The sequence below is a fragment of the Pelophylax lessonae genome (assembly GCF_965119305.1).
Source record: "Pelophylax lessonae genome assembly, chromosome: 1".
NCBI classification, from domain to species: domain Eukaryota; kingdom Metazoa; phylum Chordata; class Amphibia; order Anura; family Ranidae; genus Pelophylax; species Pelophylax lessonae.
The window spans coordinates 141414098-141435011 of record NC_138768.1 but is presented as its reverse complement, the minus strand read 5'-3'; the positions used below and the strand labels follow the sequence as shown (position 1 = coordinate 141435011).

Sequence of the window (20914 nt, the reverse complement as noted above, 5' to 3'; positions counted from 1 at the left end):
TTAGCCTAATTGAATTTTCTCACATCTGAATCCTACATGTGATAACATAAGTAGCACTGGAGCTGGGATACAGCAGTGGGCTCAATGGGGGGGGCTGATGTTGGTGGGGTTTTTTTTTTTCCCTTTTTATTACTTCCCACATTTTTTAGCCCCTATTACTCGCTGTAATATGATGCTCGCATTCCCAATGTTTGTTCTTGTTTGGTATTGTTCTGTTACCTGTTGAACTGCTTATGGATTTCTCACTCTCCCCAGGCTGCGGTGCATAGCGACTGCTTACGCTGCATGTGTCTATTTTCTACTTTATTATTTCATAATTGCAGTAGGACAATTGTGACTGTTATGCCTATGTTAACGGTATTTCTTTCTGTACCTTTGATGTCCTTTTTCTTTCATGAAAATTTTCAATAAAAACCATTGAAAACAAAAAAAAAAAGTACAGAATGCAACCATTAACTGAAAAAGTTGTAGGAACCACCACAAATGTTAAATTTTTATGTTAAATTTTATTTTTTTAATAAAAGGATATAGCCATTCGTAGAGTAATTTTGTATGTACCTTTGTTCTGTGTGAATGGGACATGTTATAGAACAATGTTCTTTAACCACTCGCTGACCGGGCCATAGCCGAATGAGGGCTACAGCGTGGCCGGCTTATTCTGGGAGGGTGTACAATGACGATCTCCCAGAATCGCGCTTCCCGCATCACGGATCGTGGTAAAGGGCCAAAGACAGCGGCCCTGTACCACGTGATTGCTCCGTCCAATGACTGAGCGATCACTTGTCGCATGTCTGGTTCATTTCTCTCCTTGCACGCTGTACACAGCGATCAGTACAGTGTGCGTGGAGAGGAGAGAAACCGCAGCTGCACCCATCCCCTGCCTCCTCCATACCTGATCTATGCCCATCCATGCTACATTTATGCGACATCCGTGTCACATCCGTGCCCACCCATGCCACGTCAGTGCTCATCCATGCCTCATCCATGCTCATCCGTGCCACATCCATGCCACGTCAGTGCTCATCCGTGCCCCATCCATGCCACATCAGTGCCACTACAGCGCTTATCAGTGCCATACAATGCCTCACAAAAGTGTAATGGGAAGTCAGAAAATGACTGTGCTCCCTGCATGTTGGGCCTCTGTATGTGGCCAGGCTCTGGAAAAGTATCACATGTGGTATCATCATACTCAGGAGGAGTAGCAGAATGTATTTTGGGGTGTTATTTTTGCTATGTACATGCTAGGTGTTGGAAATATATTCTAAATGGACAACTTTGTGTAAAAAAAAAAAAAAAAAAAAAAAAGTGCGTTTTCATTTTCTTTCAACATTTTCCTAAAACTTGTGGAAAAAAATTACATGTTTAAAAGATGCCTCCTAGATTATGTGTTGGGGTGTTTGCTTTCTTTCCAAAATGGGGTCATTTTGTGGGCGTTTCCAATGTCCTGGTGCTCCAGGTCCTTCAAAAGTGTTATAGGTTGGTAAGGAAATTAGATGTGTAATTTTTGCTCCAAGAAGGCCTGACGGTGCTACTTGGATGTTGGGCCTCTGTATGTGGTCAGGCTGTGGAAAAGTCCCACACATGTGGAATCGCCATACTCAGGAGGAGTAGCAGAATGTATTTTGGGGTGTAGTTGCAGGTATGCCTATACAGTGTGTGAGAAATAAATTGGTAATAGGACCATTTTGTGAAAAAAGAAATAATAAAAAAGAAATCTTAATTTTGCAAAGATTCATGGAAAAAAATTACAACTTCAAAAAACTCACTATGCCTCTTACTAAATACATTGGAATGTCTGCTTTACAAAAAGGGGTCATTTGGGGGGTATTTGTACTTTACTGGCTTGTTAGGGTCTCAAGAAATGAGATAGACCATCAGTATATCGGGTGTGATCAATTTTCAATGATTGGCACCATAGCTTGTAAAATCTATAACCTTCGCAAAGACCAAATAATATATACTCATTTGGATTATTTTTACCAAAGATATGTAGCAGTATAAATTTTGGCCAAAATTTATGAAGAAAAATCACTAAATTTGCAAAATTTTATAACCAAAACAAAAAAAAAAAAAAAAAAAAAAATGCATTTTTTTTTTTACAAAATTTTCTGTCTTTTTTCATTTATAACGCAAAAAATAAAAAACCCAATTATGATTAAATACCACCAAAAGAAAGCTCTGTTTGTGTGAAAAAAGGACGGAAATTTCATATGGGTACAGTGTTGCATGACTGAGTAATTGTCATTTAAAATGTGAGCACTGAAAGCAGAAAACTGGTCTGGTTAGGAAGGGGGTTTGAGTGCCCAGTGGGTAAGTGGTTAAGGAATTTACTTTTCTGAACGAATGTGGTTTTATTATGGGCAGCAGTAAGAGACAGCATTATGACAACTAGATGGAGCGGAGAAGCATTGGAAATGCACACTGAATGTGTTTGTAGGAAGAGATACAATGCAGGAATTCTATAGAATACTAGAGGGAGAGAGAGATCGGTGGGGTTTAGTGAGGCTCTCTAGGTTTTGAAAGGTACCAGCTCCCACCCAGTTCTCCTCTCCCTCCCTGCAATCTTATGGGACACGTCACAGGTTCCAGAAGATTGCCAGACCATTCAGGAGGCACAGCGCAATGTGCACCCAGCTGTAAAGCCGCAAGCTGTTACAGTCGGGTGCCCAAAATTGTGATGCCGGCACCGGGGAGAGAATGGAGGGTTCAGGCGGCCACATCGCTGGATCTTGGGACAGGTGAGTGTGTTTATTAAAAGTCAGCAGCTACACTTTTTGTAGCTGCTGACTTTAAACTACTTGCTGTCCGCACCCGGCTTGGTCTGTGATCAGCGAGTCCATGAGACTTGCCTGATCACAGATCGGAGTAAGGGGACGGTCCCGCCCCCTTACCACGTGATCAGTTGTCAGCCAATGACAGCTGATCATTTGAAGTAAACAGCAGCCGGCGATCAGCTGTGAGGAGAAAAAAAAAAACGATCACCGGCTGCTGTCAAAGGGACATCAGTCCTGAAGAAGAGAGGGCAAATTGTGCCCACCAGTGCCACCTATCAGTGCCCACCAGTGCCATCTGCCAGTGTCCACCAGTGCAACCTATCAGTGCTCACCAGTGCCACCTATCAGTGCCCCATCATAAGTGTCACCTACCAGTACCTAGTGCCACCCATCAGTGCCACCTATTAGTGCCCATGAGTGCTGCCTCTTAGTGCCCTTCAGTGCCACCTACCAGTGCCCAACAGTGCAGCCTATCAGGGCCCAATTGTGCAGCCTATCCGGGCCCAACAGTGCTGCCTCATCAACACACATCAATGAAGAAGAAAAATTACCTGTTTGTAATATTTTATAACAAACTACAAAAACTGTTTGTTGTTTTTTTCAAAAATGTGTCTTTTTTTTTGTTTGTTCAGCAAAAAATAAAAACCACCAAAAATAAATACCACCAGAAGAAAGCTCTATTTGTTTAAAAAAAATGATAAAATTTTCATTTGGGTACAGTGTTGCATGACCGTGCAATTGTCATTCAAAATGCGACAGCGCTGAAAGTGGAGAATTGGCCTGGGCAGGAGGGAGGTTTAAGTGTCCTGTAGGCAAGTGGTTAATAAAACACAAAAACGCATGTAGCTCTGCTTTAAAAAAAACTTAAATGAAAGATGGAATTTTCTGATAACCAATAAAGAGAGAGGTGATTAATGACAAACACATCAGAAGTGGTGGACTCACTGTAACAGCTGTAAAATGCAGAGTTAAGACTGCCAAGTGTGATGAAAGAAAACTTTCAATCTATTTAATCTGCATACAGTATATACCCTTTATTTTGTTTTTCTTCAGGCTCCACCCATTGGATAATGACTTCTTCAGACAAATCTCCAGAGTCTATTTTACCACAGGTTATCCGGAAGTCCTTTTTATTCCTCAAAGCTTGCCGTAAAGCTTCCATCATTTCCTGTGTTATTTGTACCATCACTCCATCTAGACAATACCAAATCGGAGATTTAGAGGTATAGTTAAGTGGAGAAATCAGGAGCAGACGATTCAATGACTGATTAAAAGGGATTCACCATTCTCACAATAAAAAAAAAAATGTCAAAAACCTATTAGGCTTTTTCATTGACTGATAATACAAGTAGAAAAATTTTCCAATTGATCTTTAAGGATGTAAAACCTATTTAATTGGAAGTCAAATAGAACTATGCAAAAGTCTGAGCATCTCAGAACACACAAAAATTAAAGTTTAAGCTGTTTTTTAAAACTGGAACCATAAAATGTGGAATGTGCAGACATTTGCCCCCCTTCAAACCAATTCTGTAGCATTACTGAATTACTTTCCAATGCAGCCTCTCTTAGCCAGGATGCTGCAGCACCGTGGGGTGCCGCCTGAGGTCGTCAGGGGTGCCAAGGCATCCTGGTTGAGGAAGGCATTCAGATCTGACCAAGCTCCCACTCTGTACATCGACACAGTGGGAGCTCGATCAGGGAGAAAACCAAGGTGCAGAGCAGAGGAAGTGGGAGGAGTCTTCCTAAGTCCTGACCTCTTTGCCTCCCCCTACAGTGCAGTACTCAGTAGTGCAAGTGCAGGTACAGTACTCCAGATTTTAAAAAGGCTGTGCGTGTATCAATGTTTGTATGTTACCTAGAATACTGACTCCTAATACATTATGATCAGAACTACTTTTTTAGGGTTAGTTCATAATAGTGGCAAAAACTGCCACTCTGAAAAGCGACCCATGTTCAATTTGTTTTTCAGATGCATTTGACAGGCCATGAAGAAGTGATATGTTGCCTCCTCACCACCTTTTTTAACCCCTTAAATGCAGCACTCTCGTTTCAGTAACCACATGCAATGCACGAAGATAAAATACGCAGCCCCATTCACCTGGGGGTACAGCCACAGCATGTGTACGACCTCAGCTGCTGCCTCTGCAGCTAAACGGGGAGCAGTTGGGGATGGTAAACATGCAACTCAACTTCAAGATTACATAGTTGGTAAGGTTGAAAAAAAGACACCAGTCCATCCAATTCAACCTGTGTGGGTGTGTGTGTGTTTATTTCAATAGTAAAACGTATATATCCCTGTATGTTGTGATCATCAAGATGCCAATCTAATACTTTTTTGAAACTATCAATGTTCCTTGCTAATACCACTGCTTGTGAAAGATAATTCCACATCATTACTGCTCCAACAGTAAAGAACCCTTTACAGTGAATATGGTTAAACCACTTCACTTCCAATTTCAGTCAACCGTCGCACCTTTTTAAACTCCCTTTCACTAAAATGTTTTTCCTTATGCTAGGGTCACAAGTAAGATATTTGTGAATTGCTATCAAATTCCTTCTCAAGTGTCTCCTCTACAGAGAGAATAAATTCAATGCTTGCAGTCTTTCCCCATAGCTGAAGTCCTCCAGTCCCTTTATTAGTTTAGTTGTCCCTCTAAACTCTTTCCACTTTCAGCACATCCTTCTTGAGGGACTGGTGCCCAGAACTGGACGGCATACCCAAAATGCGGCCAGACTAAAGTCTTGTAGAGTGTGAGAATTATTGCTTTATCCCTTGAGTAAATGCCCATTTTTGAAGCATGCTAGTATTCTGTTGGCTTTGCTTGCAGCACCTTGGCACTGCATGCCATTGCGTAGCCTGTCATCTACTACGACCCCCAGATATTCCTCCATCCTGAATTCCCCCAGAAGTCCTAGCCCTAGCGAGTAACTTGCGTTCATATTTTTGGCACCTAAATGCATCGTCTTAATTTTTTCAACATTAAACCTCACTTGCCCATCCCATTATTTTATTTAGGTCTACAAGGTTTCCACATCCAGCACAGAAGTTATTGCCCTGCTTAGCTTTGTATCATCCGCAAATACTGAGATTTAGCTATTTATCCCATCCTCTATATCAATGAATACATTAAACCGAATTGGCCCCAGGACAGATGCCTGGGGGACCTCACTTATTACAACGGACAATTCCGAGTACTTATTTATCACCACCCTTTGGACATGCCTCTGTAACCACTTTTCTATCCAGGTACATACCATATGGTCCATGCCAAAAGACCTGAGTTTGTCTTCGCAAAATCCAGATACACAGCATCCACAAGCCTTCCTACTCACTTACTCATAGAATAGTAATAGATTGCTCTTGCATGAACGATCCTTCATGATTTAATGCTGATTAATTCTAATGATACTGTTTTCATCAGCAAAATCTTGGATATGGTTCCTTTCATCCCTTCCAATAGCTCACATACAATGATGTAAGGCTGACTGCCCTGCAGTTTCCAGAGATCTATTTCTGGCCTTTTTTAAATATATCTACCATGTTGGTTTTTCTCCAATCAGCTAGTACTATTCCGGTCAGGACACAGTCCATAAAAATTACGAACAATGGTCTAGCAACCGCCTATCTGAATTCCTTAAGGACCCTTGGGTGTAAGCCATTTGGTCCTGGTGACTTATTTATGTTAAGTTTTTCAAGTCTATTTCTGATACGGTCTTCTTTTAGCCATGAGGGTGCATTCTGAGAAAAATGCACTCAAAAAGCTTTATTGCAAGCCACAAGCAAATCTTCCACTGGTGCCCACCCCTTTACCTCTTTCCTATTCTCCCTGTAGGCCACTAAAACTGCACTTCACTGTTAGCTCACTAAGAGGTAACCTTTGCACATATTTGCTTCACTTTTTTCAATTGCATGAATTTAGCCAAAGTAAGGCCCCTTACACATTGGGTGGGCTGCGTTTGAGTCCGCCTGCTCACCACGGAATCTGTCTGTGGATCCCTGCTTAAGAGGTGGATGGCTGGTCTGTGTCCGCCCTGCATAACACATCCTGTTGTCCTCTATGGGTGGTCAGATGTAAAGGACCACCTGTCTGTTTTCACCCAACTGCCATCCGAATTTAAACCGATCCGCCAGAAGGATGGGGAATGGATCCCCAGCTGTCTGTCTTTAGCAGATAGGATTGGGTGATAGGATTGGGTGTTGGCGAGTGTTAACGGACATATGTCTGTTGACAACCACCGCTCCATAGAGTGCAATGGATGAACCGATCGGGTCCGCCTGAAAAACTGACAGGCGGACTTGCTCAGTCTGCCAGTGTGAAATGGATCCAAGTGTTCAATTAAACTTCAGAACCAGTTTAGGTCACTTTAAAGTGGTAGTAAAGTCAGTAAAGTCACTTTTTATAATAAGGCTTACCTGTAAGTACAGTGAATATCTCCTAATCCTGCGGTGTTTAGGAGATATTCACACTGGATGCAGCCGGTGAAGTAACTGTCGCATGCGCTCTGAAGGTTCGGCATGCATGCGCAGGAGTGACACCATTGCACCCCCCGGCCACTCATACAGCTGGAGCCCATGAACCTGGAAGACCAGGGGAAGATGGAAGCCCTGTTAGCGGTGACAGTGCACCATTAGAGGGCTTCATTCTAAGACAAGCATTTCATAATGTGCGATGCATTCTAGCAGGGGATTTTTTTTTAATGCTGCGGTTTACTACCGCTTTAAGTTTGTTTCTTATAGAGGTTATGGTAACTTCTCTGCAATTAGTGAACCAACAAAACATGTAATATTGGGGAGGTTTCCAAACCTTTCAAGCTCGGTACTACAAGGTTTTGCTTTTGCATGCATTGAATGGCTACCTCATTTGTCAAAAATTCATGAGATCCCAATCTAAAATCTACATGTGTACATACCTTCTACTATGCTAGACTTAGCAAGAAAGCCAGACGACGTTTTCAGAGCACCATTAAAAACAATAAAACTTGCTCCAGTAACTAAAAGAAAAACATAAAATAAGATGCTGTTAATGAAAGAAACAAACACTTTCTTTGTTTTCAAAGTCATTTATTGTTCACGCTATAAATCATTCTTTACTATTCTATTTGTATACTCCCCTTTTGCTATTCTGTGGTATATTCTTCTTTTCTTATTCCTCTTTTTTTTATATGCAAGAAGGCTAATTGGAAATTTTTATCTATAACCACTTGCCCACCAACGGTTTTCTTGCACTTTTTGTTTAAAAGTTTGAATCAATATTTTTTGGTAGAAAATTACTTAGAACCCCCAAACACTATTTTTTTTTTTTTTTTTAGCAGAGACTCCACAGAATAAAATGGCAATCGTTACAATTTTTTATGTCACACAGTGATTGTACAGAAGTTTTTCAATTGCAATATTTTGGGAAAAAATACATTTTAATGAATTAAAAAAAGAAAAACAATCTATAATCCATTTTTTTTTGTAGAATATAAAAAGATGTTACACTGAGAAAATGGATACCTAATATGTCATACTTTAAAACTGTGCACGCTCGTGGAATGGCAACAAACTACGATACCTAAAAATCTCCACAGACGACTATTTGCAACTCTAAACAGGTAACTTGTAAAAAAATTTTAGAAGAGGTACAGGGCTGGAATTATTGCTCTCGCTCTAAAGTTCGCAGCGATACCTCTCGTGTGGTGCAAAGACATTTTTGATAATATTTTATTTTCACACTGTCCCTATAATTTCTTTTTCTCATTTTTATTCCTATTACAAGGAATGTAAACATCCCTTGTAATAGAAATAAAGGATGACAGGTCCTTTTTATAGAGATCTGGGGTCAATAGGACCCCAAATCTCTCCTCTACCTTTAAAAGTAAAAGAAAAAAAACAAAAAAAATGATTTGCTTCCACCCAAGACCAGTATTGATGTCAAAACTTCGCTCTGGTGCTCCAAGATCATAGAGGCGATCAGAGACCAGGTCTCTAGTAACCTCTATGGCCAGCCATGTGAACCATTGAAAAATTTCTCTGGCACGCCAGTAAAAACGGTAAGCCCGGGAAACACCTCAAACCTTACCTTAAGTCTTGCACAGTTGTACAGGCTCATCTCCTGTACTGAAATAAACTCATCTGGTTTCACTGAATACTGTGAGCTTCTCACAGCAAACATCAGCAAGTCAGATAAAGCCCACCTCATATCCTAGCCGCAAGACATCCATCATCTAGCTCCCTTTCCTCCCCAGCATTACTGTCCCTTGCCAGCATCTTCTGATAATGGGATTTAAGTTCTTTCAATCATGGAGGCAGCATCACATGTGAGCATTACCTAGTGCAAATGCAGTCTGCCTAGGAAAACCCACCCCTACAGACTGACATTCCCCTCAAGTAATTTTGATATTTGTATAACTCGAGAAGAGTACTGAGGTAGGGTGCTGTGATGCTGGCCCCTCCCACCTAACACAATCTGCCTGCGTTTCATAGAGATGCACAGATTACATCACCAAAATAAGGCAAGCAATGAATATGGAAAGATTGTATTAAAATGTCATTAGTATGCTGATGTTGGGGGGAAAAGGCGTTACCGGAGAAGGCAAAATTTACACAGATTAAAAAAATCAGTTTCAACATACAGCCTCCAAAATACAGGAGGAATCTAACCAAAACACAAAGCATATTATTAATATGTATGCAGGTATAATCTAATTGAGGACTGTAAAAAAATAAAGGAAAGCAGTTTTTCTTTACAGTATGGAAACATATACTAAATAGGTTTGTGTCCATAGAAAAAAAAAAAACAGGTTCACTTTAAAAGCATTGTTAAAATATGCTGTTTCTTCTAGGACATATCAAAAAACTTTCCAGAGTGTAAAACAGTTAACAAAAGCAATCTATCACTGAATAAAAACAGGACAGGATGCATCCATAATGCAATACATGTTATTAGTAGTTTTATCAACTTGTATTTCAGGATTGGTGACTTTAAATACTAATCATCTAATTTTCAGTCCTCACCTTGGCGTGACTGGCCAGGAACACTGCTCGCTTGGGTCTGGTAAATTCCATCATCGTTCTGTACACAGACCAGGTGAGAATCTGCCTCCATACTGAAACTGGCACCGATGCTTATGACATGTTCATTGCATGAATGAATGACCTTAAGTATCTATAAAAATAATACCCACATAGTTAAGAATCTACACACCATAATTCTGGTCTATTCAGTGCACCAGCATTTTTTAACAAAAAAAGACTTGGCTGTAATTCAGACTCATATGAGGAAACCCTGGTGTGTTTCATTTTAACAAACATTATTGTGGTGTCCCCAATATTCTGCCTGTCTATACTCACATTACACTGCTGATCTACAAGAAATCAGTTACAGCTTTCACCAACTGCAGGCTTACACAATATCAATCCTTATCTGCTGAAACCCAATTTTTGCATACTCCCCAAGCAGCCTTTATGATCCTTGGCCACTACCATGCCGCATCCTTCTTGGTGTGCCCCTTACCTTCACTCTGGTTTCAGATTACACCCAGTTCTACTCTCTGGGTTGAGCAGTGTGTGACATCAGATCCCCACCCCCTGCCTCCTGAATCTCATTAAAGCTCTGGACTAACCCGATGTAAAGGACTGAAGGCTGAAGATAAACGTGTATGAAGGAGAATTTTCTTCATCTCTGTGTATCACCTGAGGCTAGTGACTTCAGTGGGTATATGTACAAGTTTTCAACCACTTTAACACAATGCTCATTGCAATGGAAAGTATTCATCTATTTTTTTTTTTCTTACAATGTGATACTGGTTCTTTCAGTTAGCAGGGTTGCTTTAAAGAATGTAAGCTGAAAAATAATGTGATTTTTGAGTTACCGTAAAATCCATTTCTCTGGTGTTCATTGACGGACACAGCTCCTGATATTCATAACCATTAAGTTATATTGCCCCCTACAGGAGTGGGACACTAGGCAGAAACAAATTCTGGCTAAACCCATGGTCAGTGCCAGGGAGTATACTCCATCTCTGCTATAGCCACTCAGTTTTGTTACAAGCAATGTCAGGGAAATTATAACTCCACAGAGGGGTGGGTGCTGTGTCTGTCAATGAACATCAGAGAAATGGATTTTACGGTAAGTCAAAAATCCCATTTTCACTTTTGTTCATTAAAAGGACACAGCTCTTGATATTCATAACCATTGGGATGTCCCAAAGCAGTGTTAAACATGAGGGGTGGGAACAACAAACAAAAATTCCCAAGGCTAAATATTAGGCAACAGGAGCTCAAACAACTCAAGCCCACCTGAAAAAAAAACACCACACCCTCAAAGAGGATTAAGTCCTCTTAAACAGCAGCCTACAAAACCTTGCGGCCAAAAGAAGCATCCGCAGATGCCAACAAATCCACTTTATAAAACTTTGTAAAAGTGTGCAACGACTAAGTGGCTGCCTTGCAAACCTGCGTCACTGACGCCTGATGACAGAAAGCCCAGGAGGCACTAAGCGCCCTAGTAGAGTGCGCTTGGACAGGGTGATGGAATAGGCCTGAATCATTGTCTGTCTGATCCATCTGGAAATTGTCGCAGAGGAAGAGGACAACCCTTTTCAAGGTCTATCCGTGAGCACAAAGAGTCCGACTTCCTAAAAGACTCCGTAGCTGATAGGCACACCCTAATTGCCCAAAACACATCCAAGGCATGCAAGGCAATATCCTTCGGATGTTTAGGTCTGGGACACAGGGAAGGCAACACAAGGTCTTCATTAAAATGAAAATCAGAGACAACCTTTGGAAGGAACGATGGACAGGGGCGGAGAACCACCTTATAAAAAGGCCACCATCTGGGACATTGTAAGCGGGGGAATCTCCTGAATATTTTCAAAGGGAGGCTTCTGTAGAGCTGAAAGCACCAAATTAAGATCCCAATTGTGGCAAGGGAGCCGCACTGGAGGAACCAAGAAAAAGGTACTCACCAGGAGCGTGTGGCCAAAGGTCGTTGAAAGAAGACCGCCAAAGCGGACACCTGGCCCTTGATGGTACTCAAGGCCAATTTCTGTTTAACCCCCCATTGAAGGAAGCTCAAGATCTGAGCCACCGAGAAGGAGCAAGGAAGAACCCCAAGAGACTTACACCATGCAATGCATGTCTTCCACGTACGATGGTAGATCTTCCTAGAGGTAGATTTCCAAGCTTTAAGCAGTGTAGGAATCACCAATTCAAGTAACCCCCTATCCTTAAGCACCTGATGCTCAACTGCCAAGCCATCAAAGCCAGCAACTACAGCAGGATGGAAAATAGGTCCTTGGACACCAGATCCTCCATGAGGGGAAAGCTGCCAAAGAACGTCGGCGACCAGCCGCACCAGATCGGCGTACCAAGCCCGGCGAGGCCAGTCCAGAGCCACTAAACTGACCGGAATCCCTATTGCCTCAATCCTGCGTAGAAGTCTTGGCAGAAGTTTGGGAGGAGGGAAGGCGTAAATCAGACTATACTGACCCCACGGGGCCACCAGCGCATCTGTGGAGTCCGCCAGAGGATCCCTTGACCGAGCCACAAACCTCTGCACCTTTCTGTTGAGCCAAAACAGCAACAGATCCACCTCGGGGGTGCCCCACCGGAGACACAGCTAATGAAACACCTCCAGATGAAGGGACCACTCCCCGTGGTCCAACGCCTGTCGAATGAGGTAATCCACCTGCCAATTTTCCACCCCGGGAATGTGTACAGCGAAGAGGGCTGGAACGTATTGTTCTGCCCACCTTAGAATGCTGACTACCTCCAGAGCCCCCAGGACACTTCTTGTGCCCCCTTGGTGATTGACATAAGCCCCGGCTGTAGCATTGTCCGATTGAATGCGCACTGGACAACCCGGAAGACGATCCATCCAATGATCCAGACACAGTCTGAGTTCCAAGACATTGATCGGAAGACTGGACTCTTCCAGCGTCCAGATCCCCTGAGCAGAATGCTTGCCGAGGATGCCTCCCCAGCTGGACAGGCTGGCATCCGTGGTGACCATTGTCCAATACATGGGGAGGAAGGAATTTCCCAGTCCAGGAGAATGAAGCCACCGTATTAGGGACTCCTTCATGCCCCGATTCAGCTGGATCCGATTGTCCAGAGACTGCGGAGTCTTGTCCCATTTGGTCAGAATCTCCCTTTGCAGGGAAGTCGTATGGAACTGTGCAAACAGAACCGCCTCGAAGGTAGACACCATCAGGCCCAACACCCGAATGCAAGTCTGGAGGCATGACCATTTGTTAGACAGCAGGAGGCGAATTGCTGCCTGCAATCCAGAGTCCAGAGTCAGACCCAGATAGTCCAGCTTTGTGGACGGAACCAGAGCAGACTTTTGAACTCCTGCAGAGTTCGTATTGTGATCTCCAGGTTCTCCACCAGAGCAGAGGGAGATGCCCCTCGCAGAAGGAGATCCTCCAAGTAGCCCAGTACCGCGATCCCCGTTGGCGTAGCAAAGCTAGCACCGGGGCTAACACTTTTGTGAAGAACCGAGGAGCAGATGCGAGACCAAAGGGTAACGCCACAAACTGATAATGCTCCTTTCCCACAGCAAAGCGGAGAAAACGCTGGTGACTGGCACATATTGAATGTGAAGGAAGGCATCCTTGATATTGATAGAGGCAAGGAAATCCCCCTGATGCAGGGATGCCATCACCGTTCGAATGGACTCCATTCTGAACTTCTGTACACGCACAAAGCAGTTAAGCGCCTTGGGGTCCAGGATTGGACACACTTTGCCTTCCTTCCGGGGAACTGTGAACAGGTTTGAGTAAAAACCCTCAAAAAATTCCGAGGTTGGAACCGGGACAATCACCCCTTGAAGGAACAGGTCTTGTACCACCCCACACAGGCCCTGTAAGCGGTCTGGGGACAGGTTTAAGTTGGAAGGAAAAAACCTTGCCGGGGGACAAGAGAGAAACTCGATCTTGTAACCCGACCGAATGACTTTGTGGACCCACTTGTCTTGCACCCAGGAAGTCCACAGGTCCAGAAACCAGAGAATACATCCCGCCACCCCTGATACGGACGAGTGTGCACCTTCATGCAGAAGAAGACTTGTCACCAGGTCTGGAGAAGCCTGATCTTAGCTTGCCAGACTGGGTTTCTATGGATCCACCAGAAGAGGCACTGATAGGCTTTGAGCCCTTGTCAGTCGACCCTGAGGGACGAAAAAAACTTCTTATGAGCGGAGAAGGACGGCCCACGTCTACGAGGAGGTTCCTTGCTCTTAGTAGCCTTCAGAACAAAAGTACTCTTTCCCCCCGGTGAGACCTTTAATGAGGTCATCAGGGTAGCTCTAAACAAGCGATCTCCTTGAAAAGGAAGATCAGTAAAAAAACACGCCGAAGGACCACTGCCAAAACAGAGAGGCGAGCCGCATCCAAAGAGGCATCACAGACTGCAGCACCTGGACCAGCTGGTCCACCACCTCAGCAAAGGCAGGGGGCAGCTGTTCTCCCTCCAAGTCACGGTGTAAGAGCTCAGCCCACTCCATCAGAGTTTGCAACACTGGGGCAATAGGGAATACCGGCCTCATTGTCGAACCAGCCAGAGTGTACATAGTGCGGGCCACAGCCTCTGCCTTCTGGTCAGCCGGATTCGAGGACTCTTCTACTGGAATCATGGTTGCCTTGTTTATTCTAGAAACCGGAGGGTCCACCACCGGTGGCACAGTCCACTTCTTAAGAAGGGACTCCTCATAGGGGTAACACCTAGTAAAGGGACCCCACGGGGACGCTCCCCACTCTTTAGCAACAATTCTGTCAAAATAAGCAGGGAAAGGAAACACATTTGCCGCTTTGGAAGACTTGTGAATGCCAAAGGGCGCCAGAGCCTCAGTCATAGCTCCAGTTGCATCCTCCATCTTCAGGGTCTCATGCAGAGGTACAATCAGTGCATCCACCAGCACCTCTCAGTGAGCGGTCGCAGACATGGAGAAATCATCCTATCAGAGGATTCCAGACGCCTGGTTGCAGACCCAGCAGGGTGACCCACGTCTGCCGAATCAGATTTAAGATCTGATGAGACAGATGAGGCAGGGGAAGGCGGGGGGGGGCGCTGTTTGCTAGCCCGTCACCTGCAAGCCACTTCCACCCTGGACACAAGGGACTCCAGGACCGCCGCCAGTGAATGGATGGCTAGTTGGGCCCCGCAGCCCTAGAGAGGGGATCAGGTGGGGGAATGTGCTCCAAAGACTTCACGATTCACCTGGGCGTCCCCACAAAAGGTGTAAAAAACTGCTAAGGGACAACCCCCACCACGCTGGCAGCACCACCCGGTCGCCAGGCACAAAGAACCAAGCGATCCTCAGCAGAGAGGGAGGGAGAGAACCCCACCAGACTCACCACCCACAAAAACAGGCACCTGCAGCCACCTGGAGAATCTGTACTACACATGCACCGATCAGGAAGCAAAATGATCCAGGAGTCACCACCGCCAAAATCGCTGGCCACAGGGCTCCACTGACATGGTCGCTATTTCCAATGGCAAACCACAAGAAAATGGCCGCCGGACACACAAATATGCCTTGCATATTACAGGGACCCAGGAGGTAGACCAGGTCTCAAGGACAAATCCAGGCAGGACAGGGGATCCTGGCAGGAGGCCCCACCAGGTACAACCCCCCTCCGCACAATCGATCGTCCGGATGCCGGCGGCGCACCACCCTAGCCCCCATCGCCAGTTAGCGCCCTGCCCTTATCCAAGGAAAGTGGCCAGACCATCCAAATAACCCCAGGGTGGAGAGGGGGCAGCATGAGGGACATGGCAAGGGGGGGGATTCTGTGGGAAGGAGGGGAACCTGGGGGTCCAACTGTCCCAAGGAGGAGCCCATGTCCACCCCAAAACCCCCCAGGGGGAGAGGGAGGCAGCTATTCACCATACCAGGAACCAGACGGGCACTGCTCCAGATAGAACCCCTCTCCATCAAAATGGGGGTCGGGCAGGAGGAACGATGTGACTCTGGCCGAGACCCGGTAGAATGTGATCTCGCAAGGTGTTTAACTCGCAGGCCAGCCCACTTCCACTGGGGCTAGGTCATGGCATGGTCTGCATACGTTTACTGGCCAGACTGAGGTGACCTCAGGATCTGGATTGTCCAGTCCGGCAGTTGATTGTAGATCCACAGGAAAAAAAAAAAAAAAAATTCTATCTAAAAAATTTTGCCAGGACCAAAGATCACTGCAGGGAAGTAGGTTCTTTCTCCTGACTAGGCAGAAAAAAACTATAGCTATAACAGTGAGAGGGAGTATAACCCCTGGGACTGCCCATGGGTATAGCCAGAATTCTTTTCAGCCTAGTGTTCTACTCCTGTAGGGGGCAGAATAACAGAATGGTTATGAATAACAGGAGCAGTGTCCGTCAATGAACGAAAGAGAAAAATAGAATAACAATTTCAAATAAAAATCTATTTATATAATGTCCTTGCCATATCAGGAAGAACCTCTCTTCCTGATATGAAGAGAGATGAGCCTAGAACAGAAGTTTCAAATATAGAACTACTGGATGGGGACTGCCCCCACCCTGCAGAAACTCCAGTTATTTTTTCCATGTCTCTGCAAAAGGAATCCATTCAAACACTCCTATGCAAAAAAACAAAGAATAGTGCTGGAAGTGTGCCATGAAACTATGGCAAGCTAACCCTACACACAAACATCACAACCCTGTAAAGTGGTGTTCCTTTGCATTTACACACCTCAAAATAACACTGTACCACCATCATACATATATAGTACAGTATTGGTTTGATGAACAATTTTATATACCTCGTTGTGTCTCCATGAAGGGATCTTTATGCAGCTTTTGCCCATTTCCATGTGAATTACTAAACCATCTACATGTGGGATCGTATACTGGTAATTTCTAAGGTCCTGAAAAAAAACATAATAAAAGATAACCACAAGTAGGCCACACACTAGGAGATCTATTACACACACAGGAACACAGATCTGTTAAACTATCAGTACTTACAGTTAATAAATTAATGATAGTATGTCCAATCTCCCCATATACAGATTTTCGGAGTCTGTGACTTGTTATCGGAGAAGGGTATACTTGAAGAAAAAAAAATTAAATTAAAAGATTACTGCAATGAAGTGTGTTTTGACTAGGCTCAGGTAATGTGTGGTTCTTTAGGCTCCAATCACATTTGTAAACTCCAAAGTCATAGGACTTTGGAGTGCAACTTTGAATCAACTTTTTTTTTTTGAAATTTTTTTTTATTGCTTTTGTAAACCATTAAAAGATACAAAACAGTAGTCACAAAACGTGACAATACAAACCCAATACAATTCTAAAGCAGTAGCAGCCAGTACGGCAAAGGGATCATGAAAACATATTATATAAAAAATAAAAAATAAATACATATTATTTATATAAATATATTATATACACACACACACAGTGGATATAAAAAGTCTACACACCCCTGTTAAAATGTCAGGTTTCTATGATGTAAAAAAATGAAACCAATCATTTCCAGAACTTTTTCTCCCTTTAATGTGACCTATAAAAAAAAAACTGTACGACTCAATTGAAAAACAAACTGAAATCTTTTTTTTTGGGGGGGGGGGGGGGGGTAAAAATAAAAAACTAAAATAATGTGGTTGTATAGGTGTGTTTACACCGTCCTATAACTAGGGATGTAGCTGTGCTCAGAATTAAGCAATCACATTCAAAACTGTCAATACACACCTGCCATCATTTAAAGTGCCTCTGATTAAACCCAAATAAAGTTCAGCTGTTCTAGTAGGTCTATCCTGACATTTTCTTAGTTGCATCCTACAGCAAAAGCCATGGTCCACAAAGAGATCCAAATCCTCAGAGGGATCTCATTGTTAAAATGTATCAGTCAGGAGAATTAGATATACCATGGAACACGGTGTACACAGCCATCAAGTGGAGAAAATATGGCACAACAGTGACATTACCAAGAACTGGACGTCCCTCCAAAATTGATGAAAAGATGAGACGATAGCTGGTCAGGGAGGCTGCCAAGAGGCCTACAGCAAAATTAAAGAGCTGCAGGAATATCTGGCAAGTACTGGCTGTGTGGTACATGTGACAACAATCTTCTGTATTCTTCATATGTCTGGGCTATCGGGTAGAGTTGCAAGACGGAAGCCTTTTCATAGGAACAAAAACATCCAAGCCCGGCTAAATTTTGCAAAAACACATCTGAAGTCTCCCAAAAGCATGTGGGAAAATGTGTTATGTCTGATGAAACCAAGGTTCAAGTTTTTGGTCATAATTCCAAAAGATATGTTTGGCGTAAAAACAACACTGCACATCACCAAGAGGACACCATACCCACAGTGAAGCATGGTGGTGGCAGCATCATGATTTGGGGCTGTTTTTCTTCAGCTGGAACAAAGGCCTTAGTCAAGGTAGAGGGAATTATTCCAAATACCAGTCAATATTGGCACAAAACCTTCAGGCTTGTGCTACAAAGCTGAACATGAAGAGGAACTTCATCTTTCAGCATGGCAACGACCCAAAGCCCAGACCTGAATCTGACTGAAAATCTGTGGGGTGATCTGAAGAGGGCTGTGCACAGGGGATGTTCTCGCAATCTGACAGATTTGGAGTGTTTTTGCAAAGAAGAGTGGGCAAATATTACCAAGTCAAGATGTACCATGCTGATGGACTCATACCCAAAAAGACAGTGCTGTAATAAAATCAAAAGGGGTTTCAACAAAGTATTAGTTTAAGGGTGTGCACACTTATGCAACCATATTATTTTAGTTTTTTATTTTTACTTCCCTCCACACCTAAAAGATTTCAGTTTGTTGTTCAACTGAGATGTATTTATCTTTGTCTCATTTTTTACATCACAGAAACCTGACATTTTAACAGGATTGTGTAGAGTTTTTAAAACCATTGTGTAATATATATGTGTGTGTGTGTGTGTGTGTGTGTGTGTATATTTATGAACATACACACACACACACACACACACACACACACACACACACAAGATCAACCAAAAATCCAGAAAAAACACATGATGCAAATGTTATAAACGGAGTTGCAGTTCAGTGAGTAAAAATGGATTTTTGTAAAATCTTACCGTAAAATCCTTTTCTCTTAGCTCATTGACAGACGTAGTCCTCGGTGATACACCACCTTCGGGTTATGTTGCCTCCACAGGAGCAGGACTAGACAGGAAATTAAAAAGCTCTGGCCACACCCTAGGGGCAGTCCCAGAGGGTATATCCTCTCTCTCTCTCTGCCTCAGCAAATCAGTTATGTGAAAAAGCAGTCTTTAGAGATTTTAACCCAACTCAAAAAACAGAGGGGCGGGGACTACGTCTGTCAATGAGCTAAGAGAAAAGGATTTTACGGTAAGATTTTACAAAAATCCATTTTTCTCTAGCGCTCATTGACAGACGTAGTCCTCGGTGATACACCACCTTCGGGACGTCCCAGAGCAGTATCACAACTGAGGGGTGGGAAAATGAAATCAAATCCCAATCTAGAAGGCCCAACCGGTGCCAACTAGAAGTTTACAATGCTCATCCTTAATGATGAGACTCAACAAAAAAGAGAAAAATTTTTTTTTTTTTTTTTTTTTTTTCAAACAGAAAAAAACCCTCGAGGTAGACCACCGGTCTCCTCGAATTGCGGCCTGCAAAACCTTGCGGCCAAATGAGGCATCCGCCGATGCCGTCACATCAATCTTATAGAATTTTGTAAAGGTATGTACCGACGACCAGGTGGCCGCCTTACATACCTGGACCACTGACGCCTGATGGCGAAAGGCCCAGGAAGTACTGAGCGCTCGAGTGGAGTGCGCCCTAACAGGGAACGGAGGACTCTGACCCTTAATAGAATAAGCCTGTACCACCGTTTGTCTAATCCATTTGGCAATGGTCGCGGCAGATGCAGGCAAACCCTTTCTGGGGCCATCCGTGATCACAAAAAGTGAATCCGTCTTACGGAAAGATTCCGTCGCTTTCAGGTATACCCTGATTGCCCGAACCACATCTAAGGAATGCAACGCATGTTCCCGATGATGCTTGGGCTGAGGACACAAGGAAGGTAGTACAATATCTTCATTCAGATGAAAATCTGAAACCACCTTAGGAAGAAAAGATGGCTTAGGATGAAGTACTACCTTATCCCTATGAATCACTAGGTATGGGGACTGGCATGATAATGCAGCCAGTTCTGACACCCTGCGAGCAGAAGTAATAGCCACCAAGAAGGCCACCTTCTGGGATAAAGTAAGCAAGGGAATCTCCCTGATGTTTTCAAAGGGAGGTTTCTGTAGAACCGACAAAACCAAATTAAGATCCCAGGGCGGTAAGGGCGCGCGGACTGGAGGAGCCAGGTGCCGCACCCCCTGGATGAAATTCCGCACCAAGGATTTGGTAGCTAAAGGTTTCTGAAAGAAGATTGCTAATGCTGAAACTTGACCCTTGATGGTGCTCAAGGCTAGCTTCTGCTCAACCCCTTGTTGCAAAAAGGCCAATATTCGAGTCACCGAATAGGTACGTGGAGGAAATCCTAAAGATTCGCACCACGCAATATAAGTCTTCCATGTGTGATAATAGACTTTGCTGGAAGTCGCTTTCCTTGCTTTAATAAGGGTAGGAATGACTGAAGTAGACAAACCTCTGTCCTTCAGTACTTGGGTCTCAATGGCCAGGCCATTAAACCCAGCGACTGTAAAGCATGATGGTAAATTGGTCCTTGAGACCACAGACACTCCCTGAGACGAAGTTCCCAGGGAACGTCTACGACTAACATGTCCAAGTCGGCCAGGCCGGCTTGAGGAGGCCAGCCTAGAATTTCTAGGACCACTGGCGCTGATAGAATCTGAACCAGGCGTCCCTAGAGGTATCTGGCCCCGACCATCCGAGAAAGTCTGGTCGTTTTCTGTTCCCACACATTTATCAGATACCTGATTGTTATCAGGAAAGGTGATCTTTTCTGGTTGAACCTCAGGGACCGAAGTCACCCGACTAGAGGCTACTTGGCCTATCTGGTCAACCAGATCCGATTCCTGTGAGGTATCGGGACTAATCTTAGGAAAAGGTAAAGGAAAAGATCTATTCAGGGAACGGTAACTACCGCTTCCTGTAGTACTTAAATGTTGGAAGGGAAGAATCGCACCGGTAGTAGTGGTTGATGCTCGATCTAATGT

General features: G+C 43.9%; 1 protein-coding gene across 1 annotated transcript in view; it reads right to left on the bottom strand.

The window, feature by feature from the left end:
* Window positions 1-20914, bottom strand: part of ZFYVE16 (zinc finger FYVE-type containing 16) — a 126911-nt gene that overhangs the window by 20884 nt on the left and 85113 nt on the right. The window contains exons 11-15 of the mRNA XM_082269089.1: window positions 16738-16820; window positions 16533-16637; window positions 9772-9922; window positions 7686-7766; window positions 3806-3968 (exon numbers count right to left, since the gene is read on the bottom strand). Coding sequence (XP_082125215.1) covers window positions 3806-3968; window positions 7686-7766; window positions 9772-9922; window positions 16533-16637; window positions 16738-16820 — 583 coding nt within the window. The remainder of the gene's footprint in view (window positions 1-3805; window positions 3969-7685; window positions 7767-9771; window positions 9923-16532; window positions 16638-16737; window positions 16821-20914) is intronic.